The sequence below is a fragment of the Panthera onca genome, chromosome A2 (genome assembly GCF_046562875.1).
Source record: "Panthera onca isolate mPanOnc1 chromosome A2, mPanOnc1 haplotype 2, whole genome shotgun sequence".
In the NCBI taxonomy this organism is placed as follows: Eukaryota; Metazoa; Chordata; class Mammalia; order Carnivora; family Felidae; genus Panthera; species Panthera onca.
The window spans coordinates 12,587,829-12,615,003 of record NC_138340.1 but is presented as its reverse complement, the minus strand read 5'-3'; the positions used below and the strand labels follow the sequence as shown (position 1 = coordinate 12,615,003).

At 49.3% G+C, this 27,175-nt stretch overlaps 1 protein-coding gene across 4 annotated transcripts in view; it reads right to left on the bottom strand.

Annotated features, from left to right (window-relative positions):
- NWD1 (NACHT and WD repeat domain containing 1) overlaps positions 1–10,294 on the bottom strand; it is a 76,068-nt gene extending 65,774 nt beyond the window's left edge. The window contains exons 1-5 of one of the 4 annotated variants that reach the window (XM_078443228.2): positions 9,892–10,293; positions 7,813–8,004; positions 7,640–7,674; positions 3,317–3,402; positions 1,821–1,937 (exon numbers count right to left, since the gene is read on the bottom strand). In XM_078443228.2, the coding sequence (XP_078299354.2) occupies positions 1,821–1,937; positions 3,317–3,400 (201 nt within the window). In that variant the 5' untranslated portion in view covers positions 3,401–3,402; positions 7,640–7,674; positions 7,813–8,004; positions 9,892–10,293. Of the gene's footprint in view, positions 1–1,820; positions 1,938–3,316; positions 3,403–7,639; positions 7,675–7,812; positions 8,005–9,891 lie in introns of those variants that run through there. The other 3 variants (XR_013554277.2, XM_078443227.2, XM_078443229.2) reach the window with 3 other exon arrangements.
- Positions 10,295–27,175: the final 16,881 nt, after the last annotated feature.

Genomic DNA, 27,175 nt, shown 5'->3' with positions numbered 1-27,175 from the left:
CATGTGGCTACTAAGCCACTGCAACGTGGCCAGTGGGACTGAGGAACTGAAATTTTAATTCAACTCATTTTAATTTCTTTTTTTTTTTAATATTTATTTATTATTATTTTTTTAAATTTATTTTTTTTTAACGTTTATTTATTTTTGAGACAGAGAGAGACCGAGCATGAATGGGGGAGGGTCAGAGAGAGGGAAACACAGAATCTGAAACAGGCTCCAGGCTCCGAGCTATCAGCACAGAGCCCGACGCGGGGCTCGAACTCACCGACCGCGAGATCATGACCTGAGCAGAAGTCGGCCGCCCAACTGACTGAGCCACCCAGGCGCCCCTGAATATTTATTTTTGAGAGAGAGAGAGACAGACTGCGAGTGGGGGAGGGGCAGAGAGAGTAGGAGACAGAGAATCCGAAGCAGGCTCCAGGCTCTGAGCTGTCAGCACAGAACCTGACGCGGGACTCGAACTCATGAACTGTGAGATCATGCTTGGGGCCGAAGTCGGATGCCTAACCCACTGAGCCACCCAGGTGCCCCAATTTTAATTTCTTCACCTTAAAGTTTGCGGCAGATGGATCATGGTTATTGCCCTAGACAGTGCCATTCTAAAGCCAAGCAGCTCTCATACATTTCTCTTTATTTCCCTAGAAAACAGTTTTTATTTCATTGTATTTAATTTTTTTTTTTAAGTAGGCTCACATGGAGCCCAACGTAAGGTTTGAACTCACAACCCTGAGATCAAGACCTGAGCTGAGATCAAGAGTCAGCTGCTTAACTGACTGAGCCACCCAGGCGCTCCCAGAAAACAGCTTTAATAATGGGGACCACCCTCTCCTACATTCTACTTTATCTCCAGGAGAGGTTCCAGAGGATTTTTCTTTTTATTTGGAATTGTTCAAAGCTTGTTTGTGACTAAGATGTCTTGGGCAAGACTTTTTCCCTCTTTACGTTTTAGGACAGAGGTCAACAAACTTTTTCTGTAAAGGGTCAGATAGTCAATCTTTTCAGCTCTGCAGACCAGGTGGCCTCTGTCACAAGTATTCAGCTCTCTGTTCGTAGCTGGAAAACGGCCCTGGATGCTACGCGCCAATAAAGTTTTATTTACAAAAGCAGGCAATGGGCCGGATTTGCCCCCTAGGCTATAGTTGGCCGACCCCTGCTCTAGGATTTGAGAGCTCAAATGTCACATTTAATGTATCTGGAACGTGCTGGTGTGATAAATCAGGACCGTGGAATAACATTTGCCGATTGTAGCCTAAACCACTAATCGTGAGCTGGGGTTTATTTCAGTGACAGAGAGGGTGCTGTTGGGATGGGTAGAGAGAAAATTCCCTGGAACATGGAAAAATTGGCCCCACCTAGCATGGGAGGAAGTTTTCCCAGAGGCAGGCTCTAGATGGCGCCCCAGAGGCCATTCCCAACACCATGAGGCACAGAGGAGAAAAAAATTCCGGACATCCTGTGGGTTTCCATCCTCTGTATGGTTTTCCAGGATCCCCAGGTTCCACACGCAAAAAGTGCATGAGTTGGGAAAGCTGGGGGGAAGGTCCAGAGCAAATCCCAAGGTTCTTTTGGGCTCCAACCCTCTGCTCTCCAACTCACCTGCTGCTTCCACTTGGCTGCTAATGTCTGCATCCCAGCTAGCTCTGTGGAAGATGAGTACTGGGATCGATTAGCAATGTCTGCCATGGGCAGGCGATGGAAATTGGGTACTAGAGCAGAAGTACCATCTCTCCTCCACGGATGGGTTTGGCTAGTGAGCAGGGGCCACATACTGGTGCTGGAATGAGAAGTAAGCACCAACCCATCCCTCCCAAGAGACTCACAACAAAAGCCGGCCCTGTGGATGTTTTCCGACACCGGTCGAGTTCCTCCAAGCAGAGTTCTGTGGTCATGTGCTCAGTGGCCTCAGTGTTCCGAATACCCCACCTGAGATCGACAACCTGGAGATCACAAGCGTGGGTTTGTCAGGGAGGTGGCAGAGTGGGTGAGTTTTGTTTTTCAATTCCTTTTGACAAAGGCATAAAGTTTCTTTCAATAATTTTTGACAGTCTCACCCCAAAGGGGGATGTACGAATTGAAAGAACTTGAATGAAGCCCGTAACCCCAGTGTAACCAGGAGAAAGACATCAGACGGACCCAGATGGGGGGCATCCGGCAGGATGGCCGGCCAGTCATGAGGACATGTCCACACTTGTTCTCAGAACTTTCTTTGCAACGAAGGGTATTTAGTTTGGCCGACATAGGACTTGGCAGGATCTCCCTAGCAACCGCACGCTTGCGGTCCACTTTTGCCTGCTTGCCTGAGGGGAGCCGGGGGGAATGGTTCAATTCGGGTAGCAAAGCTGAGCCGGCAGAAGGCTGGGATAGGGAGGCAGGGGGGCGGGGAATGGGACTCAGAATGTCCCTTCGTCCCTAACTTCTTTTGGCCAGAGGGAAAGACGCAGAAATTCCTAACGAACTGGAACACGAGGATAAAAGGACACTAGTATTGAATGTGGCTGAATGCAGAGGGGAAAAAGGGTCAGCCACCAGGCTTGGGCAAGAGCCTTCGGCGCTGCGGGCCGCTGTCTCCCACCCCGGCATCGACGCTGTTTACAGCGTTTGTCGCATAGCACCTGCCTGGACATGAAAGGCCCTTCATCAGTTCTCAGCATGTATGTTTTCCTTTTTAGAACCTCTGCCATTGAGCTGTGTCTCATGATCCATGGCAGGCAGAGTCCCAGCACCGTTTCTTTCTTAGTGACATATAAACCATGGTGTGTTTATATATAATCGAGAGGGCCTTTGATGTGACGGATCGCTGTCACAAATGGCAAGGAGTCAGTGTCAACTCCAAAGACGCTCTGTTGGTAACACGTGAGTAGCAACGTTCCCACCCCCGGATTGGTGCTAAGAGTCATAGGGGACTCTGTTTGGGGTCTGTGGTGACCGTGCCTGGCAGGCACACCATTATTGCTTCCGAAAAAGGCCCAGCCCACTCCCGTGTGCTTCCCAAACACCCCACGGTCCTCTTAGACTCCCCCTGAAGCTGTCCCAGCGCAGGGAGGGCCAGGAGGGCAGGGCAGACCGACAACAAAAGGCAGTAAAGGGACATGCCCAGGGAGCAGGGTCCCAGGGCACTGCCACACCCCCTGCTCTAACCACGGTGCCTGTGGCTACAATCCCTCCCCCTGCCCGTTTAGAGGACTTCCATTGCCACGGGGTGCATCACCAGCGTGGAGCTCCCTGGAGCAAAAGGTCCTATGTGGCAGCCTGGGTGGCACAGCTCTGTTCCCTAATTTCAGGGCAGGGGAAACTGAGGCAGGGAGGGGGCAATTACCTCGAACATCAGACCGTGCCTTTGGCAGAAGTTCTGCACTTTGGGGTAGGCGGTGCTCTGTAGAGCTTCTCTCTCGGTGTCCATATCTGCAAGGAAGAGCGCAGAAGACATCAGTGGGAGGAACCCAGGACGCTTTCTTGCCCCACGGCTGTGCTTTCAGCCTCGTTTGCCCCCACTAAGGCTGGGGCCCCACGGGGCAAATTAAAAGATACAAAAATGCGCGAGGCAGGGGCGCCTGGGTGGCTCAGTCGGTTACGCGGCCGACTCTTGGTTCTGGCTCAGGTCATGATCTCGTAGTTCGTGAGTTCAAGCCCTGCGTCGGGCTCTGGGTGCTGACAGTGCGGAGCCTGTCTCCCTCTCTGGGAGGGATTCTCTGTCTCCCAATCTCTCTCTGCCCCTCCTCGGTTCACACTCTCTCTCCCTCTCTGTCTCTCTCTCTCTGAAAATAAATAAAGAAACATTAAAAAATAATAATAATAGACATGAGGCAAACCAAAGAGGGGCTTTCCTGGTCTTAGTGCTAAAAAACCCACATCCCAGGAAACCCCTCCGTCTCCGCTAACCAGAATGATTGGTCCCCCTAGCCTGGGGTCGCCAGATAAAATACAGGATGCCCAGCTGAATTTGCACTTCAGTAAACAGTGAAAAACTTAATAGCTCAAGTATATCCTGTTCCTTGCACTGTTTGGGTACAGGTACACATGTGATAAACTCAGTCGAATCTGCATTTCAGATACACAGCGAATAATCTGTTAGCCTAAGTCTGTCCCATGTCACGCACTATTTGGGAAATACCTACACTGGAGGATTATTCACGGTGTATCTGAAATGCACATTTCACTGGTGTCCTGGTTTTTCGCTTTTGCTAGACTCCAGCAGCCCTACTGAGGGTAAAACCTGGACCGTGAGACCTTTCAGTGCCCCTGACTTCACTGTGCGGTCTGATGCCAAGGGGCAGGCCATCCTCAGTTTCCCGCTCTGTAAAACGGGGGTGATGCTTCTACCTTGCAAGGCTGCGAGCTGCCCAAAGTCAAGCGCCTCTGCTCATCTTGGTCATGGCTGGTTTCTTAGCACTCGACCCAAGTGCTTAGTAGGCATTGGTCAAGCTATTGAATCTTACAACTAAAAGCACCTTGTGCGAGACAGATGTTGAAGAAACATTGGTCCTCTCCACCTGGTCAGGGGGAGGTCATTGGAGTGTTCAGGGAAGGGCTCCCAAAGCCACTGGCATGAAGAGGTTGCCCAATCCCTGGGTGCCAGCCTTGGATCTGCCTCCTACCCCATGCCCTTCCCGTGCCTGTCTAATCCTTTCCATGGGTCATTTACATCTGCCCACGGAGGATTTATTAGGAAGTTGCTTTCTGCTTAGAACCTTGCTAAGCATCCGGGGCACAGTGACAAGCAAGACATACATGGATGATGCAGTCCTACTGGCTTGAGGGGTGCGGGGGGCGACTGCTAAAATCTCCAAGAATCTTTGTAAACCAGTCGTTAACGCGGCCATCATGAAAAATCCAATGATCTAAACTTACGATGGAAAGAGCAGAGACGGCAAATCCTCAGAACTCATCCCTTCCTAATTTTTAAGTTTATTTTTATTTATTTTGAGGGAGAGATAGAGAGCAAGCGGGGGAGGGGCAGAGAGAGAGAGAGAATCCCAAGCAGGCTCTGCACCCGCTCAGCGCAGAGCCCGACGCGGGGCTGGAACTCACCAGCCGTGAGGTCATGACCTGAGCTGAAATCAGGGGTCAGGCGCTTAACGAACTTCCTAATTATTTTTTGGCATTTGCCTGTGAGCTCTGTTCTTGCATTTGGTCCTGGCTATTGATTTTGTATCGGGGAAATCTTAGAGAACGGCGAATGACCTCCACATCTCTGTCTGACTCCGCGTTCAGAGAAGTCACGGCGGCGGCTGGAAATTGACCCTGGCGGGAGGAGTCACACAATGGAAACTGGCGGACAGCACAAATCGGTGGTGCTTTTCGTTTCGTGTTGTCTTGTTTAGATTTGGGGGGGGGGCACGGGCTATTAAATATTTGCCAACACACTACTTTACGTAGTCTTTGCCCCCACAGAGCTCGCGGCTCTGCTTAGAGAAGCCACCCGTTAAATAAGCACGGAAATGACTCCGGTTTATGGGGCCTGGGGCTTCAAGGGTTCCAAGACCCGTTGGAGCCCAGCGTGACTACAGCATGCGGGTGTGGGGAAGGGCCATATAAGATCAACACGGGAGGTGAGGAGAGTCGGGTCATGCAAGTCTTGGGGGCGGTGGCAAGGCTCTTACACTTTTAATTTTTTTTCTGTTTTTTTTTAATGCTTGTTTATTTTCGAGAGAGAGAGAGAGAGACACAGAGCGCACATGGGGGAGGGGCAGAGAGCGAGGGAGACCCAGACTCCAAAGCAGGCTCCAGGCTCTGAGCTGTCCGCGCAGAGCCCGACGCAGGCCTCGAACCCTCGAACCGCGAGATCGTGACCGGAGCCGAAGTCGGACGCTTAGCCGACTGAGCCACCCAGGCGCCCCTCTTACGCTTTTGAAGCCTGGCGCATAGCGCGTCATACCTTCATCATAAATGTTAGTTGCAATAAGATTTGCCACTCGGAGCAAGCCTGTCAAGTCAGGGTCTCAGCCTGGATTATCGAGGAGGAAACAGAGGGTCTAGGAGGCTCCTTCTCATTGGTTCCCACGTGGGCCGCCGGCCAGGCTGCATTCTTATCCAGGTCTCCTAGAGGAGCCCTCGAGCCAGGCCCTGGCCACCTCGCCCCTCCCCAAGAGTACCTGCTTGCCTCTAGCCCCCCAGCCTTTCCCGGCCCCTTACCTGAGATCGCGGTGCTGATGAAGACGGCCACACTTCTGGACCGAGGCGCCGGGAGGGGGCCTGCCAGACCCTGGAGAAGCCGCCGGCGGGTGCCCGGGCTGAGGGGACCCACACTCATGCTGCCTGTCTGCCTGGATGACCCTTCCCCAGGAAGGGCCTGGGATTCAGAGACTTCAAGCCGGAGGCCAGGTGGCCTTCTTGGGAGGACAGCCAGGCAGGGCCATCTGGAGTGGGGTATCGGTCTCACCCCCTCAGCGCCCCGCAGCACCCCCCCCCCGTCCCCTCCGGCCCCCCCTGGGGAGCTGAAGCCGCCTCTGCTCAGTCTGCAAGCACTAATGGGGAGACGCCGGCCCCTGGATGTGGTTGGCTGCTCCAGGCACTGGAATCTTTTGCCCCTCAACCAGCTGGTTCCTCACCCCAAGAGCTCAGCAGTCACCACAGCAACTATGGTTTCCTGGAGCCCAGCATGGGGACCTGGGGACCAGCCAGCCTCTGGAACACCTAGGTCCCCTGGGCCTCCGTGAAAGTTGAGCCTGGGCCCAGGTGTGCAGAGGGAAACTGTCAGGGGCTGGGAGCCCTGCGGGTCCTGGCTGGTCAGGCCAGAAGGTCACACACTGAGTGGAACCTCCACCTCATCCTGTGCTCACTGTCCCCTCCAAAGAGGTCCGGGCGCTGGGTGTACCGCTTAAACAAGCAGTTCTCAACTGGGGAATATTCTGCTTCTCAGGAGACACTTGCAATGCCTGGAGACATTTTGGTTGTCACGGCCGGGGGGAGGCGGGGGCTGCTGGTGCCCAGTGGGTAGAGATGAGGGACGTCGCTCAGCACCCTAGATAGAAGGCACACGACAGCCCCCGCCAGAGAAAAGGATCCGTTCCCCCAACGTCAACAGGGCCGAGAACCTGAGAAATCAGCTTTAAATCCACTCTAGCCAGATCTCCTCGCCTGCAGGAGGCGTGGAGACAGCTCTCGCAGATAAGAAGGGAGACTAGCACGTCTCCAGGGGCGGCTCAGGACCGGCCCATATCAAACTGAGATGTGCTCTTTGAAATAATCAAAAAAAAAAACCCCACCGCTTGTGACAACATGTGAATAGACCTTGAGGGCGTTGTGCTAAGTGAAATAAGCCAGACAGCGAAAGACAAGTGCCGTAAGATCTCACTTCTATGTGGAATCTAAAAAAAGCCAAACTCCCAGAAACAGAGAGACGGTTACGAGGGAAAGGGGGTGGGGGGAATGGGGTGCTGTCCGTCAAAAGATTACAAACTTCCAGTTAGAAGATGAAGAAGACCAACCTAGGGAATCTAATGCACAGCACGGTGATTACAGTTAATAATACTGTATTATATACTTGAAAGTTGCCAACAGCATGGGTCTTGAAGGCGCTCACCACTAAAAAGAAACAGTAATTATGTGCATGCTGGAGGTGTTACCTAACGTTACTGCGGTAACCATCGTGCAAGATACAAGTGCATCAAAATCAACACGTCGGGCACCTTAAACTTACATGGTGTTATATACGCTGATTATCTGTCAATAAAGCTGGGGGGAAAGATTAACCAAAAACATGGCCTCTAGGACCAGGGAAAGACCTTCTCATTATTGAAAACGCCCTGGTGATCTGAGTCCTGCCCACCCACCTCTCGATATTAACAAACCACAGGCAGAAGGAACGTATACCTGGGAGTCCATGGGTCTGGTGGGAATGCTCGTCCGTCCATCACTGTCCTGGAGAAGTTAAGCAAGTGGCCTCTTTCCTGGGACACTGGCCGCACCATCCGTGAAGTGGGAGTGACAGCTACTCGAAGGTGAGCTGGGGTGAGGAGAGAGAGGCAGTCCACTCGGGATAGCACACAAGGAAGCGTGATGCGCCTGAAAAGCAAAACGAATGCCCAACGTACCCGTGATGCACCCGACGCGAGCAAGGCATTTGGGTGCTTGAACATCCAGTCCCCGCTCTACATACGGGCGTTTCAGAAATTCTGGTATCGGTTCAACCAAACAGCCGGAGCTTTTGCAGTATCTTTTCCTCTCTGCCTCAACTTCCCTTCTCTGCCTTGTCCACTTAGGAGAAGAGTCTGTCTTTCAGGGGTCCCCGAGACCACCCTCAGATGTGAGGGTTTGCTAGAAGCACTCACAGAATTCGGAAAAGCTGTTCTCATGGTTATGGGGCAGCACAATGAAAGGACACGGATCAAGGTCAGCCAAGGAAAGAGGCGTGCAGGGCAGCATCCAAGGGACACCAGGCCCGGGCCTCCAGTGTCCGCCCCCAACAGGGCTGTGAGAGTGGCGCCTAACTCTTACGGCGACGATGTGTGACAGCAGGCTCGGAGGGTTGCCGGCCTGGGAAGTTCAGCTGAGCCTAGGTGCCCAGGTTTTTACTGGGCATCGGTCACACAGACATGGCTGACATCCAGAGCCCCTCCAGAGCTGGCACCACGTGACCCAAGGCCCCCCACCAGAAATCGCATCATTAGCACAGACTCTCTGGTATATTCCAAGGCCCCAGATGAACAAACACACCCCCATCAGGCAAGACATTCCAAGGGCCTAGAGGCCACTTCTTAGGAGCCGGTCAAGGGCCAAACCTTTCATGTCCAGAATGTGGACAACCCAGGCCTGTTGAATTAACTTTTCCTGCACAGACCTGAAAAATGTTATAACATAATTGACTGTCACCATTTCACAAATGAGGAAAACTGAGGAGCAGAGCAACAACTTTTTCACTAGCCTGGAAGGGTCCGGTCGGGGAGTGAGTGTTGGTCTGGTCCCTTCTCCTCCAGGGACCCTCAGACCCAGCCTGGCCATCCAGCCACCTTCCTATGACCCACCCAAGCCCTCTGATTTAGTTGCACTCTGCTGACCTCACCCAGGCCCCAGCTCTGGACCCCAGGGTCCATCTAGGTTTGTCCCTATCACCTCCTCACCAATCCCCTGACCTTGAATTTGCCTCCCCCAAATCTCTGTTCCTTCCTCCATTTATCTCGGTCTCCAATAGGCCCCTTGGACTCTACCCCACCCCAGCATATGGCCTTGTGCCCTTACTTACCACCTCCTCACATCTACAGGAGTATTGGAAGGTTTTGACCTTGACCCTCACACTAGGCTTTCTTTCTATTCCTGGAGCCCAGACTTTTGCAACGTCAGCCCTACTGGCATCTGGCGCCAGATCATTCTTTGCAGTGGGGGCCATCCTGTGCATTGTAAGATGTTGAGAACATCCTGGCCTCTACTCAGTGGGTACCAGCAGCAGCCCCCCTCCCCCCGCCAAAGCTGTCACAATCAAAAATATCTCCAGACATTGCCAATGTCTACTTGGGGGCAGAATCATGCTTAGTTGAGAACCCCTGGTCTAAGACAACCAGCTTTACTGCAGCCTCAGGGCCTTTGCACATGCTGTGCCTGAACTCCCCAATCTGAATCCTTTCTTGCCACCCACACCTCAGCTTACATGCCACATCCTAAGAGGCTCTCCCTGACCATCACATTGCTCAGTGACCTCCCTCCCTAAGTCACTCCCAATGCCAACACCCTATTTTTTAAAATGTTTATTTATTTATTTTGAGAGGGAGACAAAGAGAGAGCACATAAGCAGGGGAGAGGCAGAGAGAGAGGGAGTGAGAATCCCAAGCAGGCTCTGTGCTGACAGCGCAGAGCCCGATGTGGGGCTCGAACTCACCAACCGTTGAGTGAGCCACCGACTGAGCCACCCAGGTGCCCCTGCCACTGCCCTATTTTAATTCTCTGCATGGTACTCACCACCAGCTGATAGGTTTCTTCTTGCTTGTTTACTGCTTGTCTCTCCATAAGAACATGCGTTCCATTAGTGCAAAGACTTGTCTGCCAAGGTCAGAATGCTTGGCACACGGCAGGTGCTCACTAAATAACTGTCACATCAACGGGCTCATCCACAACTGTCCATCTTCCTTGACTTCTATTAGTCACTGCAGGCAATCGAGCAAGCCTGGATTCCCCCAGGAGGGACACCTTGTGGTGCCTACCTTCTGGTTTTCCTCGGGAGCTCTGGCCTCCCTCTCACTCTTGCTGGTGGTGGCAGGGCCGATTTAAAATCCTCTGAGGAAGTAGGCTGGAGAAGAGAGTTTTCTGGGCACAGCACTGCCCGGAAGACAAGCCCCCGGCAATCCTAGTAACTTTTGTCTTAGGTACTTCCCAGGTCTCTCCCTGCCAATTCACCCAGCAACTGGGATAATGAAAGAAATTGTGTGGCTCTCGGGCCCTGGCTTAGCTGGGCACTCAGCCAGCCTTGATGGTTAACCGTTGTGTGCCGGGCTAATACACTCATCATAGCAGAGGCCATTTGTTAAGGGTCCATGAGGTGCCAGCTGGTTGGCATCTTGCGTGGGCAGTGTGCCCGAGAAGCAGATATTATCATCCTGTCCCACTGATGAAAAAAAAAAAAAAAAAACGAGGCCCAGATAGGTGAAGCCCTGTGCATGGGCCGCTTGGCCTCTCTGGGCTTAAGTTTTCTTAGCAATCTCCAGGGCTGGTAAAACAATGAAATTCGCTTACACAGTGAGCCTAGCACCATGCCTGGGGCATGCACAGGGCCCATGAAATGTTAGCCGGGATTAATTACTATTATTTCCAGTCTCACCCAACAAGTGGTGGAGTCAGAAACCAAAGTGCCCAATGTCAATGTCCCAGCAAGTGTTCATGAAATCCAAGTCTCTGGAGCAGGGTTTCTCAATCTCAGCCCTGCTAATATTGGGGGCCAGAGCACCTGTTGTGGCCGGGGGTGTGCATGTCGGAGGAGGCCATCAGGAACACGTGACTGCAGGTTTGACCCACCAGCTGGACCTGGGCAAGTGGAGGCTCCCCCTCCCCTGTCCTTGGAGCGTTCACTCCGCTGGCCTTCCCCACACGAGATGCTCCCCAAGGACACAGCCTTGAGATAGTGATGTGGTGTTAGGACCATCTGAACTGTGCACAAACCTGAACCCAGTTAAGGCCGCTCTATAAATGTTAAGATTCTGGCTGGCAGGTGTGACGATCAACTCATCTGTGGCCACTGAAGACAAGCCTTGCAGGCTCCCTTGCTTATCAAACCTGCTGCCCACCCATCATAAGTGGCCGGCTTTTCTCTGGTCTCTCCCTGCCCTCCAAGTATCGGGGCTGATTTCGGATTTCACACGGGAAGCTCACAGGGGTGCTGAGCCGCATCCCTGGCCTCCACCAACTAGACGCAAATGGCACCAAGCTCTCCCGATCATGACAACCGAAAATGTCTCCTGACATTGCCAAGTGTCCCTGGGGACCAGAATCCCCGCCTCCACCCTCTGGTTGAGAACCACTGCTCTGTCATGTTACTATATTCATGGTACCATCATTGTGTTATTATACTTTGAGGACCTCTTAGCTTCAGGTGATAATATAACATACTGTCTCCAGTTCTCCCCAGGGAACCGGGAGCTTCATTTCGCTACCCTGGTTTACCAAGGATGAAAACAGGCTTCAGAGAAGCTCAACAATTTGCCCAAGGTTCCTTGGCAAGGGAGTGACAGGTCCGAGCCTCAAACCTCAACGTTTGTCAGCTACATTGGAATCTGTAGGTTTTAAAGAATTCTTGGCAACATTTTTTTTACGTTATTTTTTAATGTGTATTTATTTTTGAGAGAGAGAAGAAGGGGAAGGGACAGAGAGAGAGGGAGTCACAGAATCCAAAGCAGGGTGTCAGCACAGAGCCCAATGCGGGGCTTGAACTCACGATCCAGACCATGGGATCATGACCTGAGCCGAAGTCGGAAGCTTAACCGACTGAGCCACCCAGGTGCCCCAGTTTTATTTTTTTTCAATATTTATTTTTGACAGAGAGAGAGAGAGAGAGAGAGAGACAGACAGAGCACGAATGGGGGAGGAGCAGAGAGAAAGGGGGACACAGAATCCAAAACAGGGTCCAGGCTCCGAGCTGTCGGCACAGAGCCCGACACGGGGCTTGAACTCATGAACTCGGAGATCATGACCTGAGCCGGAATCAAGAGTCAGCTGCTTAACCAACTGAGCCACCCAGACGCCCCTTGGCAACATTTTTAAAGTGAAGTAATGGTATCATGGTATAAGGTGTTTTTAAAAAAAGAATGTCTTTATCTTTTAGAGATGCGCAATAAAATATTTTATAGAATAGTAAGATTTCTAGAATGACTGGGATTAACTTTGAAATAATAATCCCAGATGAAAAGGTGGACGGGGTGGGGTTGGCCAGGGGGTGATAGGAGTTGGATCTGGGGCTCTCGGTTCATGATACCATTCTGTCTAGTTTGGGGTTTGAAATTCTGTGCAGTAAAAGTGTAACATATCCTTCCATACCTGTTCTTAGGGAAAAGTGATAATTACCATTATGTGGGGTGCCTGGGTGGCTAAGCCGGTTGAGCAGCCGACTCTTGATTTTGGCTGGAGTGGGGGTCTCACAGTTGGTGAGTCCCAGCCCTGCAACGGGCTCTGCACTGAGTGCGGGCGCTGCGTGGGATTCTTCTCTCCCTGTCTCTCTGCTCCTCCCCTGCGCATACTTAGTCTCTCTCAAAATAAATGAAAATAAACAAAAACAAAAAAAATGATTACAATTGTGTTGGATATTATGTGTTGTGTAGGGCTGAGCCATAAGCGAGGGCATTTTCATACCTTCTTTGCCTAACGATATCATTCCCACCTTAAGAAAGAGGTACCGAGCCGGGAGATGTTAATAAATCAGCTCAAACTCTCGGCCTGGAAGGAGATGCCTTGGCTGAGGAAGCGCGGGGAAGCTGCGCCCCCTCGAGGTCAGCGCGGGAGTTGCCGCGTGACCGGGCAGAAGCCGCTGGAATGCAGGGCAGAACGGAATGAGGAGGAAGCAGGAGACGTGTTGGCTGGTCTGGGGTGCAGCGTTTTGGGGGGAGGGCACAAAAAAAAAAAACAATACAAATAAATAATATTTTGTCATTTTTTATGGTGACAAAAGTGTAAGTAAAATTTTAAAGCAATATTGAAAAAATAAAATCAAGGCAACAAAATCCACAATGAATGAAATATCACAATTTTGTTTTACCTTTTTAGACAAATTTTTATTTGTTTTTGAGAGAGAGCAACAAAGAGAGGGGGTGGTGCAGAGAGAGAAGGAGACAGAAGGTGCAAAGCAGGCTGTGGACCGACAACAGAGAGCCGGATGTGGGGCTTGAACTCACCAACTGGGAGATCATGACCTGAGCTAAAAAGTCAGTTGCTTAACTGACTGAACCACCCAGGCACCCTGAAATATCACAATTTGAAACAGAGTGAGGCAAGTGAGGTGAGTATGTAAATGCAGGGTTGGATCCTATTTTCATTAAGATTTTGATGATTTGTGGGACGCCTGGATGGCTCAGTCAGTTAAAGCGTCAGACTCTTGATTTCGGCTCGGGTCACCATCTCACAGTTTCTGAGTTGGAGCCCCTCGTCAGGTTCTGCACAGGCAGCAAGGAGCCTGTGCTAAAATAAAAAAATAAAAAATAAAATAAAAATTAATAAAAAATAAAATAAAAATTAATAAAAAATAAAATAAAAAATAAAAAGATTTTGATGATTTGTTCAAGCACAGATCTTTTGCATGGATTTTGTTTTTATAAAATACTACTTGAAAATATTATGCATCTGTAAATCAAAACCACAGCAAGATACCACCTCGCACCGACTAGGTCATCGATAATCAAAGAAGAAAATAACAAGTATTGGCAAGGCTGCGGAAGAGTTGGAACCCTCATGCACTACTGGTGGGAATGTAAAATGATGCAGCAGCTGTGGGAAACAGCTTGGCATTTCCTTGGAAAGTTAAACGCGGAATGACCATGTGATCTGGCATTCCCATTCCTAGGTGGAGACCCAAGGGAAGTGAATGCAGGCGTTCAGACAAATCCTGTACAAGGAGGTTCAGAGCAGCACTAATCAAAATAGCCAAATATGGAGACACCCCAAATGTCCATCAAAAGGTAAACGGATAGACAAAATGTGATAAATCCACACAATGAAATGCTACCCTGCCGTAGAAAGGAAGGAAACACTGACACGTGCTACCGCGTAGAAGAAGCTAGAAGACATTACGCTGAGTGAAAGCCGCCAGTGGCAAAGGGCCGCGTAGCGTTTGGGGTGATGGACACGTTCTGGAACTAGATAGAAATGATAGCTGCCCAACATGGGGAACATATGAAATGCTGCCGAATCGTGCACTTTACAATTATTTATTTATTTTTAAGATTTTCTTTGTAAGCAATCTCCATACCCAACGTGCAGCTCGAACTCACAACCCAGAGATCAAGAATCGCACACTCAAAATTAAAAAAAAAAAAAAAAAAAAAGAGGGGCGCCTGGGTGGCTCAAGTCGGTGAAGCGTCAGACCTCAGCTCAGGTCACGATCAAGCCCCGCATCGGGCTCTGTGCTGACAGCTTGGAGCCTGGAGGCTGCTTCGGATTCTGTGTCTCCTTCTCTCTCTGTCCCTCCCCTGTTTGTGATCTGTTTCTCCCTGTCTCTTAAAAATAAATAAACGTGGGGCGCCTGGGTGGCTCAATCGGTTGAGCATCTGACTTCGGCTCAGGTCACGATCTCACGGTCCGTGGGTTCGAGCCCCGCATCGGGCTCTGTGCTGACAGCTCAGAGCCTGGAGCCTGCTTAGGATTCTGTGTCTCCCTCTCTCTCTGACCCTCCCCCATTCATGCTCTGTCTCTCTCTCTCTGTCTCAAAAATAAATAAACATTAAAAAAAATAATAAATAAATAAACGTTAAAAAATTTTTTTAAAGAATCGCACACTCCACCAACTGAGCCAGCCAGGTGCCCCTAAAGTTATTTCTTTTCTGTTATGTGAATTTTACCTCAATTTTTAAAAAATGGATTTAAATAGGAAAAAAAAATTATTACAGTGGAAGCTGAGGCCCCTGGTCACACAGCTAGTAACTGTGTGCAGTAACTGGGGGGGTGTTTGAACCCAGGTCCCCTTATCATCTGTATTTCGAATTACAGGAGGGTTCAGAATAACTGCCCAATGGAAATCGACAATTGGCCTCATTTTCGCCCACTGGTTCGGTAAGTTTCTCAAGGGTTGCAGACCACACTTTTAACATCCTTGATGACAGTTCCGGACCCCCTCCTAGAAAATGATGTGTACACATAATTTTGCCTGCAGTCCCAGGCAGTCTGTAGAACTCCTAATTCCTCCTACTCTCTATTAGAGCAGGGCCAGTGAGGTCCTGGCTAAGAAGCTCAAAGTCAAGGGGCACCTGGGTGGCTCAGTTGGTTGAGTTTCCAACTTTGGCTCGGGTCATGATCTCACAGTTTGTGAGTTCGAGCCCCACATGGAGCTTTGCACTGATGGTGTAGAACCTGCTTTGGATTCTCTGTCTCTCTTTCTCTCTCTGCCCTTCCCCCACTACCGCGCTCTCTGTCTCTCAAAAAAATAAATAAACATTAAAAAAATTTTTTAAAGCAGCTCAAAGTTAGACAATACTCTGAGATTCAACCATCTAAGGAAAACCCAAAGGTATAATTATGTTACTAAAGAGACACTCACCTGCATACAGAAGAGAATATGGCAAGCACACCTGTCACTTTCTGAGTGTTTACATGTACAGATTAAAAGGACTGTTCAGAGTGACTACCTTTGGGAGGTGGGTTGTAGGTGAGAAGAGTTAAGTCTCTTTTTCTCCCTCTCTCTTTTTTTTCTTTATGCACGTCTCTGTAGTTTCCATTTTTAACAACCAGACTGTATTATTTTTATAATTAAAAAAATCTGAAAGATGCACGAACAAAAGTCTTTGCCTTTAATTTTTTTTAATGTTTATTTCTGAGAGAGAGAGACAGAGTGTGAGCACTGGAGCACTGGAGGGGCAGAGAGAGGGAGACACAGAATCGGAAGCAGGCTCCAGGCTCCGAGCTGTCAGCACCGAGCCCGACGGGGCTCGAACCCACAAACCGTGAGATCATGACCTGAGCCAAAGTCAGATGCTTCACCGACTGAGCCACCCAGGCACCCCTGAATTTGATCATCTCTTTAAAGGCTCTCTCTCCAAATAAGGGCACATTCTGCAGTACTGGGGTTAGGACTTCATCCTATGAACTTTGGGGAGATGTAATTCAAGCCACAACAGTGGGTTTTACTCACACCTGGTTGTTAAAGAACGAAGTTGGCCATATGGCTCCCTGTTGGGATTTTTTCATGGCCACCATATCATTAAACAAAACCGTGACAACTGCCCCCCACACCCCACCTGGATCTAGGATTCCCAGCAAAGGAGACCCACCATCTCCATGGAAACCCAGAGATCCTTCAACAGATCACCACTATGAACAGTCCTCTTATTATGCACACATAAACAAATGTGGGGAAAACGTTTTTTTTCTGTTTTAACACTGTCTTTGGCTCCTTGCTTTTGTCACATAGTAATACAACACAGACACCTTTTCATGGCAGTCTCCTGGAGATCTAGTTCATTCATTTTAATGGCTACCTAGAATTCTACTGAGTGGATGGGCTGTAATTTATTTATCCGATCTCCTATTCCGTGTGAGTCCTGAGACCTGAGAATCAGGGGGCTGAAGGTGTAAGTTCCAATCTGAGTTTGGAAGCCCAAGGACCAGGAGCGCCAATGTCCAAGGGCAGAAGATGTATATACATCTTGACTCCAACAAAGAGAGGGGATTTGTCCTTCCTTTTGGTTCTATTAGGGCCCTTGACAGATTGGATGATGTCCGCCCACCCCTCCCCCACCGGGCACTGGGGAGGATCATCTGCCTGACTCAGTTCACCGACGCAAATGCTAATCTCTTGCAGAGATACCATCCCAGTCACCCCCAGAAATCATATTTGACCAGCTATCTGGGAATCCCTTAGCTCAGTCAAGCTGATACCTAAAAGTAACCATCACGGTGACAATATTTGGAAATAGGGCCTTTGGGAGGTGATTTAGATTATTGGGTCAAGAGGGTGGGGCCATCTTCTTAAGATTAGAGTCCTTATAAGAAGAGGAAAACAGAGAGGAGAAGCCATGTGAGAAGGTGACTATAAGCAAGGAATTGAGCCTTGACAAGATCCCAAATCTACCGGCACCTTGACCTTGGACTTCCAGCCTCCACACTGTGACAAATAAATGTCTTTTGTTTAAGCCGCCCAGCCTTTGGTATTTTGTTATAGCTTCCCAAGCAGACTGAGACACAGAGCTTCCTGAATACCAGGTCACATCATGGCTGGTGGATTGGCTTCCTGGGGCTGTCATAACAAAGTCCCATGAAAGAGTGGCTTAAATCAATCGAGATGGATTCTCTCACAGTTCTGGAGGCCAGAAATTGAAATGAAATTGCCAGCATGGCCACGCTCCCTCTGAAGGCTCTAGGCGAGGATCCCGGATATCAGTTATATTGGATTAGGGCGCAGCCTGGTGGCCTCATCCTAACTTGATGTCACGTGCCAACACCCAGTCTCTAAATAAAGTCACACTCCTAAGTACTGAAGATTGTTGGGACTTGAACATACCTTTTAGGGGGACACAATTTCTACCATAAGGGGCGAGTGTATATAAAGCCCTTCTGAGAGTTAAGTTCAATGGCCATCTCCAGGGAAGAGCAATTGAACGAATGAATGTTGGGGTCTTTTTTCAGGGAACATCATTTTCATTTGAAATATCTGACCAACCATGATTCAGACTTGGCTGTTTGGCAGACGTTTTCTTAAAAATGAACAAAATGAGGCTGTCACTCCAAGGAAAACAACTCAATTCTGTTGCCAATGATAGAATTCAAGCTTTCCAAGGAAAATAAGAATTTTGGAAAACCTGCATCTGTCGCCGTGATCTTAACTGCTTTCTGATACTTAAAGAAAGGCTTTTCTGATAATATTGGCAGTGATATTAACGAATGGGACTTTCTGATATTGAAGAATGAAATCCGAACGCCTCTTCATAACCAGTGAACTAATATTTTCCCGACGACCAATGCATGATGTTACAATCAATGTAGAAGGTCCACTCAGAGTGCCAGACAGACTGATAGCTATTAGGGTAGCCAACTGTTGGGGGCTGAATGGTGGCTGCCAAAAAGATATAGTCAGGTCCTAACCCCTAGAGACTGCTAGTGCGATCTTATTTGGAAAAGAGTCTTTGCAAGTGTGATTAAGTTAAGGGTCTCAAGATGAGATCGTTTTGGATTACCTGGATGGGCTCTAAACCCAACGACAAGCATCCAGTATAAGAGGAGGCATGGACAGAGAGGAGGAAAAGGCTACGTGACAGTGAAGGCAGAGATTGGAGTGATAGAGCCACCAGAAGCTGGAAGAAGGATCCTCCCTTGAAGATGATCACCCATGCAAATGCCCAGGGACGAGAGGACGTGCTGTATTCTAGGAATTGCAAATCATTCGATGAGGTTCAATATTACATATAACAAATTCAGATATAGACTATAGGAAATAACAAAATAGATACCCACGGACCCACCATCTAGCAAACTTTTTCTTTTAAACAAAAAAAAAAATTTTAACGTTTATTTATTTTTGAGAGACAGAGTACCAGCAGGGGAGGGGCAGAGAGAGAGGGAGACACAGAATCCGAAGCAGGCTCCAGGCTCTGAGCCAGCAGCACAGAGCCGGATGTGGGGCTTGAACTCACGAACCAAGAGATCGTGACCCGAGCCAAAGTGGGACGCTCAACCAACTGAGCCACCTAGGTGCCCCACAGACTTTTTCTATAAAGGGCCAGATAGTAAATATCTTCAGCTTTGCAATTCAGATCGTCTCTGGCTCCACTATTCAGCTCTGTCACTGTAGCTCGAAAGCAGCCACAGACGATACCTAAACAAATGGGCACAAATGTGTGCCAGTAAGACTATTTCTGGACACTGAAATTTGAATTGCAAAGAATTTTCACATATCATGAAGCAGTCTTCCTCCCCCCCCCCCCCCAAATGTTTAAAAAAAATGTGAATCCATTCTTAGCTCGAGGGTCATACCAAAGCAGGCGACCTTGATCTAGCTTAAGAAATAGAATATTTCCAATATTTGAAAGCTCCCTGCACCCCTCCTGGCTATCTCTCTCCCTCTCCTGACAAAGGGCGGTCTCGATCTTGTATCTTGTGTTCACAATCTCTTAGTTTATGTGACGGTTTGACCACTTAATTAGGTACCCTGAACCAATATGTCCTTCGGTTTGTATATTTTTGGCTTTCAGATCAAGGGGAACAAGCTAAGAACACTGCAAGGAGGAATGCCTGTATGGATCTTTTAAGCGTAGTGGCACACAAAGCCTTTTTCCACGGTGGGCAAGGGAAACTGAGGCTAAGGGTGGTTCGGGGATACCCAGAGCTACATAGTTTTCATGGGGCCTCTAAGATGGCCCCTGATGATCTCCACCTCCCTGAGGCACACTTTTATGTGAGCCTTCTCCCACGCTGCCCCAAGGTTGGTCTGTGTGACCAGTAGAATAGGGCAGAAGTGGTAGGAGGTTATACGAGACTGTGGTTTCCACCTCGGGCACTCTCTCGACGACGGAAGCCTGTAGCCGTCAGCCAACGAAGAGCCTGGAAGAGGTACAGGAATGTTCTTGGAGGTCCATTCTCCATCTGAAGTTAGGCTTTCCAGGGGCTGCTTCTCTGAGAGAGACTGAGCCCGAACCGCCCAGCGAAGCCACTCTGGGACTCCTGATGTTTGGAAACCATGTGAGATGGGAAGTATTTGCAGTTTTAAGCTGCTACAATTCGGGGTGTTGTATTTTGCAGCGACAGCTAACTGATTAATGGGGGCAGTGCCAGAACCTTTCAGCTCCTTGTCTCGGCCCTTATAGGATGCCCTGCTTCTCCCAGTCTGAGTCTGTCTGCCTTACTCCCACAAAGACTTTTTAGTAACCATTTCCTAACATTTTCGGCAGCAGAGACACATCCTGGAGGGCTCTCGTGTAACCCACGGAAGGGATAATCACAGTGAGACGCTAGACCACACACACCATGGGGGATGGGTCAGCCAGGAGGGAATCTACAACACCTGGCGGGGCAGGGGAGCATGCGTATGTCTTCTCAACCAGTCCAGCCAGAGACTCCTGGGGTACGTGTTTTCCAAACGCTCCCACACCCCAGTCCACGTCTGTGCTGTGGTCTCCATCTGGAACACTTTTCCCGACATCTTTTAAGCCTCCCTGGGTATTTTAAGGCCCCAGACAAATCTCTCTCCTCCCGGAAGCCCTCCTTCACCCTCTGTGATCCCTCTGAATCCCCCCATGGCACTTCCTTCTGATTTATAGATTCAATATTTGTGTCCCCCTGCCCCACAAAAAATACATATGTTGACATCCTAATTCCCAATGTAATGGTATCTGGGACCAATGTAATGGTATCTTAGATTAGATCCTGAAAGTAGAGCCCTCATGATGAGATTAATGCCCTTAGACAAAGAGGAGAAGACAAAGGATCTCTCTGCTCCCCACCGTGTGAGGATACAAGGAGAAAGTGGGTGCCCACAAACCAGGTAGAGAGCCCTCACCAGATGCCACGTCTGTCGGCACCTTGATCTTGAACTTCCCGGCCTCCAAAACTATGAGTGATGTCTGTTAAGACCCCTAGTCCGTGGTAATTTGTTATCGCAGTCTAACTTAAGACACCTGATTATGGTTTGCTCTTACTGAGAAAACGTGACCACAGGGGATGATGAGATGTTTATTTGTAGTGTGGTACAGAATTCGATACAGCTCTCTCGGCTTTACCTAATTGTATTATTCATTCTTCTATGGATTGTCACATTTTTAGAGTTAGAAAGAGTATTAAAAATCATCCAGGGGCTGGGGTGCCTGGGTGGCTCAGTTGGTTAAGCTCCCGACTTTGGCTCAGGTCATGATCTCGCGGTTCGTGAGTTCGAGCCCTGCGTCGGGCTCTGTGCTGACAGCTCAGAGCCTGGAGCCCGCTTCCGAGTCTGTGTCTCCCTCGCTTTCTGCCCCTCCCCCGCTCATGCTCTGTCTCTCAAAAATTAAAGAAAAAAAAAATTATCCAGGGCACCTGGGTGGCTCAGTCAGTTGAGCATCTGACTCTTAATGTCAGTTCAGGTTCTTGATCTCAGGATCACACGTTCAAGCCCCACACTGGGCTCCGTGCTGGACGTGGGGCTTACTTAAAAAAAAAAAAAAAAAATCATCCAGTCCAGGGGGGTTGGCCAACTTTTCCTGTGAAAAATCAGAGAGTCAATATTTTCAGCCGTGCGGGCCAGATGGTCTCTGTCGTAAGGACTCAATTCTGCTGTTGCAGCTGGAAAGGCCATAAAGGATGTGTCAACAAAGGAGTATGGCCACATGCCAATAAAACTGTATTTACAAGTCCTAGCAGTGGGCCAGATTTGGCCCGGGGGCCACGGTTTACCTGCCTATGACCTAGTCCCACGTTTTCATGTAACAAGGAGGGGGTTCACCGAGGGTCACGTGGGAAGTTAGGAACAAAACCCGAACTCACTCTCAGGCCTGCCAACATCCTATCTTTGTGCCTTCGCTTTGACCTCTTGGCTGGCTTCTGTGGGCCCAATTAAACCTTCTTTTCCTCCACTGATTGAGCTGGGACTTTTCCCAGATGCCTCTGGGCAGGTACCCACCAGAAAGTGCAAGGTACATGCACTCGTAACCGCCCGTGTCTCAGGTTAACTACCGGTAGTTTGCCTTTCCTTCTTAACATCAGAGACCCTGCTACATTCTTCCCATGCATACATCCTATGCTTCCCTAAACAGACTCAGAGACGTGAAGTGTCAAGAGAAAAAGCCGAGGGGTTGGAATGAGATAGACCCGGGTCCTGAGTCCGCCCCACCGGGAGCTCTGCGTGACCGCGGGCAAGTCACTTTGCCACCGAGCCCGAAAGTGTTCCTATAAAACGGGAGGAACAACCCACCTCAAAAACAAACCGCTTGTAAAATCCCTGCTTGGCATGTTGTGAGCGCTTCATAGAAATTCCCAGATGCGGTCTGGGCTTGGATTTGCTCATGTCAGAGTGGGCGGTTCCTAGGGTGGTCCCTGGTATTTGCACTTTTGTATAACCCCTACCCTTGGGTGTAGAGGACTTGGGATTCGCTTTTCACGAACGGAATATGAGACAAAGGAAGTGATAGAATGTGGTTCCTCAGACGATTACATCTATGATCTCCGTATGATCCCGAAATTCTACTTCTCGATATTTATCTCAGTATATAGCTGAAAGAATATACAAGGAAACTTTTTAGATGATGGAAAAAATGTTCCCTATCTTGATTATGGGGGTGATCACGTGGGTGTATACATTTGTCAAAACTGGTTAAATGGGCCACTTAAAAGGGAGGGTGGTGTGATGGAATGTTCTTTCCAAGATTAGGTTGTAAAAATCTATGACCCAGAAATTCCACTCCCAGGTGTATGACCCAAAGAACTGAGAACAGGTGTTCAAACACATGTTTATAGCAGCACTATCTGCAATGGCCAAAAAGCAGAAACAACCCGGGGGCACCTGGGGGGTGCTCATCGGTTAAGCGTCCGACTCTTGATCTCAGCTCAGGTCATCCGTGATCTCGCGGTTTGTGGGATCGAGCCCTGAGTCGGGCTCTGTGCTGACAGCGTGGAGTCTGCTTGGGATTCTCTCTCTCTCTCTCTCTCTCTCTCTCTTTCTCTCTTTCCCTTTCTCCCTCTCCCCCACTCGTGCTCTCTGTCTCAAAATAAACAAATGAACTTAAGAAAAGGGGGGGGGTAGGAAATTCTGTCCCAGGCTACAACATGGATGGACCTTGAGGACATTAAGCCAGTCACAAGAGGACACATCCTATACTACTCCATGACCCCCATGGCGCCCACTTGTGTGAGGCAGCCGAAGAGTCAAATTCATAGAGACGGAAAGTAGAACGGGGGGGGGGGGGTGCCAAGGGCTGGGGGAGGGGGAGGGGGAGGGAGAGGTAGGGTTCAATGGGGACAGTTTCGGTTTGGGAAGATGAAAAGGTTCTGGGGACGGACGGCCGTGGTTGTACAGGACGGTCCAGCAACGCAACTGTATTTCATGCCACTGGACCATGCATTTAAAAATGGTTAAGATGGGGGCGCCTGGGTGGCTCACTCGGTTAAGCCTCCGACTTCAGCTCAGGTCACGATCTCATGGTCCGTGGGTTCGAGCCCCGCATCAGGCTCTGGGCTGATGGCTCGGAGCCTGGAGCCTGCTTCGGATTCTGTGTCTCCCTCTCTCTCTGCCCCTCCCCCGTTCATGCTCTGTCTCTCTCTGTCTCAAAAATAAACGAACGTTGGGGCGCCTGGGTGGCGCAGTCGGTTAAGCGTCCGACTTCAGCCAGGTCACGATCTCGCGGTCCGTGAGTTCGAGCCCCGCGTCAGGCTCTGGGCTGATGGCTCGGAGCCTGGAGCCTGTTTCCGATTCTGTGTCTCCCTCTCTCTCTGCCCCTCCCCCGTTCATGCTCTGTCTCTCTCTGTCCCAAAAATAAATAAAAAACGTTGAAAAAAAAAATTAAAAAAAAAATAAATAAACGAACGTTAAAAAAAATTAAAAAAAAATGGTTAAGATGGAGAACTTGATGTTGTGTATTGTACCATAGTGTCAGTAATAATGATAATGATAATGATGATGGTGGTGATGGTGATGATAATCACAGGACATTTCTTTGAAGCCAAGACCCAGGAAGCCACAGAGCATGACTCCTGCAGCTAAAATTAGGCTGGGCTTGAGCGCCTGGGCTTGAGAGTTCTTACGCCTACAAGGGGCGGCAGCCTCAGCCTCCCCCGCCAATCATCCCGCAGCCAGAGAGTGGCCTACCCACCCCCTTCCCAAAATAGGCTGGGAGGCTATTTTGGTACAATTTGTACTCTCATAAAATGAGATCCTAGCACATTGGTGCTCCCTGGCGGGCAGCCGGCTTATCACCAACACCCAGCAGGTGCTAGACGAGCCCAAGGAGAGGTGCTCTGGGGAATTGCAAAGCTGGCCTTGGGAATCCGGCTCCAGACCCTCCTGCTAGTCACCCTGAGACGAAACTGAGGCTCAGAGAAGGGGAGTTCCTCGCCCAAGGCCACACGCCCCGCGGATGAAAAGCCAGGGTGTGGACGGGTCTGAGAAGCTACACGGCCGATTCCGCTTTTTCTTTCAGCTTTGGCAAAGACAGACGGTTGTGGATTCCCCACCACGGTCAAGATACGGAACCGTCCTTTCCCCCCCGCCCCGTTCTCCTGGCCCCTTCGAAGACGGTCTCTTCTACGCCCCAGCCCTGGCACCCACTGATCTGTTTTCGGCCCCTATAAGTCCATTCTTCCTAACACATCCTGTAATGAGAGCACACAGGATGTAGTCCGAGGCTGACAGCATTCGCTCGCCAAATGCCTCTGAGACTCAGCCTCATCGCTGTGTGTATCAGCAGTCGGTTCCTTTTCATCGCTGAGTAGTATTCCATTGTGTGATGTTCACCCACTCGCCGGCTGCAGGACACGTGGGGTGTTTCCGGTTTTTGAAAACAACCACTTTAAACATTTCCTGGGTGAACACGAGTTTACGTTTCACTTGTGGCATTATATGGCGAACGGTGTTTCATTTCCCAAGAGACCACCCAGCTGTTTCTGGCCGGCACTTGGCTAGCGTTCCAGGTGCTCCAAATCCTTACCAGCACCTGGCATTGTTAGCTATTATCTTATCCATTCTAAGCCGTATCGGATTAACCTACTACGGCTGCCATAACGACAGAGTGGCTTAAATAAGAGAAATGCATTTTCTTACAGTTCTGACAGCTCCGGGTCCAAGACAAAGGCATCGGCAGCAACGTGTGTTTTCTTCTGAGGCCTCTTCATTGCTTGTAGATGGCCATCTTCTCCCTGGGCCCTCATATGGTCTTTTCTCTGCCCGTGTCTGTGTTCTAATCCCCTCTTCTTATAAGGACCCCAGTCGTATTGGAGTAGGGCCCACCCAAAGAGCTCATTTTCACTTAGTCACCTCTTTAAAGACCTTATCTCCAAATACGGTTACGTTCTGAGGTATTGGGGATTGGGGCTTCAACCTATGAATTTTGGGGGGACACGATTCAGCCTCTAACAGATATGTAGCGGTATTTTGTTGTTTTAAGGTGTATTTCATGTGATTACTTGCCGTCCATATATTCTCTTTGGTGAACTGTCTGTTCAGATTTTTTGCCCAATTTTTTATGGAGTTTTTTCTTCCTTCCTTCCTTCCTTTTTTTTTTTTTTTTTTTTTAAATAGAGAGAGAGGCGGGGAGGGACAGAGAGAGAGACAGAGACAGAGAATCCCGATGTGGGGCTCGATCCCACGACCCTGGGATCAAGACCTGAGCTGAAATCAAGAGTTGGACGCTCAACCGACTGCCCCACCCAAGGCGCCCAGGAGTTTTTCCTTTTTTATTGGAAAAGTTTTTACACCTTTACTGAGATAGAATTGACATACAATAAACTGCGCATATTTAAAGCATAGAGTTTGATAAGTTGTAATACACATATAGACCTGCGAAGCCATCACTACAGTCAGGATTGTTAAGATTCCCATTGCCTAGTTTCTGCCTGCTTCTTCCCCCTTCCTTCCACCTTCGCCTTCTAGTCCTCGTCTCCCCAAGCACCCATTGATCAGCCTGTTACTCTAAGTTAATTTGCCTTTTCTAAAATTTTATTTAAATGGACTCATAGAGTGTGTGTTCTTTTTTTTTTTAAAAAAAAAGTTTATTTATTTTGAGAGAGAAATAGAACTCAAGAGTGTGAACAGGGGAGGGGCAGAGAGAGAGAGAGAGAGAGAGAGGGAGAGAGAGAATCCCAAGCAGGCTCCGCTCCGCACTGTCAGCACAGAGCCTGATGTGGGGCTCGACCCCACAAACTGTGAGATCGTGACCTGAGCCGAAGTCAAGAGTTGGGTGCTTAACTGACTGAGCCACCCAGGCGCCCCCCGTCCACTCAGCTTTTGATGGACATTTGTTTGTTTCCAGTTTGGGGCTATTACGAAGCCGCTATGAATGTTGGTGTGCATGTCTTTGTAGGGACATGTACATATTTTCATTGCTCCCCGGCAAGTACCTGAGTAGAACAGCTGGGTTATATGACAAGTGAACACACCATTTTTGAAGAAACTGCCACTGTCTTCCAAAGTGGCCACGCCATTTTACACTCCCGCCATTTTACACTCCCGCCATTTTACACTCCCGCCATTTTACACTCCCACCTGTGGAATATGAGCGTTCCTTTTGCTCCACACATCCTCGCCAGTACTTAGTATGGGCAGTCTTTTATATATATATATAAATTTATTAAAAAAAATTTTTTTTTAACGTTTATTTATTTTTGAGACAGAGAGAGACAGAGCATGAATGGGGGAGGGTCAGAGAGAAGGAGACACAGAATCTGAAGCAGGCTCCAGGCTCTGAGCTGTCAGCACAGAGCCTGACGTGGGGCTCGAACTCACGGACTGCGAGATCATGACCTGAGCCGAAGTCGGCCGCTTAACCGACTGAGCCACCCAGGCACCCCTATATATATAAATTTAAATGTTTATTTATATTTGATAGAAAGGGACAGTGTGCGACTTGGGGGGGTGGGGCAGAGAGACAGAGACAGAATCCGAAGCAGCCTCCAGGCTTCAAGCTCTCAGCACAGAGCCTGACGTAGGGCTCGAACTCACAAGCCACGAGATCAAGACCTGAGCCAAAGTCGGACGCTTAACCAACTGAGCCACCCAGGCGCCCCGGGCAGTGTTTTTAATTTAACCATCCTAGAGAATGCGAACTGGGTATCTTCCCACACATTTCCTGGATGGCTAAGGATGTTGAGCATCTTTTCATGTGCTTTCTGTGTGTGTGTGTGTGTGTGTGTGTGTGTGTGTGTGTGTGCTGTCTATCCTCAACGTCAAAGTGTCCATTCAAATCCTTTGCTCATTTTTCATCAGGCTATTTATTGACTTTTGAGAATTCTTTATATATTCTGGATATAATCCCGTTATCAGATGTGTGATTCCCAAGTTGTGCTCTTAACAAGGTCCTGCACATGGGGTGCCTGGGTGGCTCAGTCAGTTAAGCATCTGACTTCGGCTCAGGTCATGATCTCGTGGTTTGTGAGTTCGAGCCCC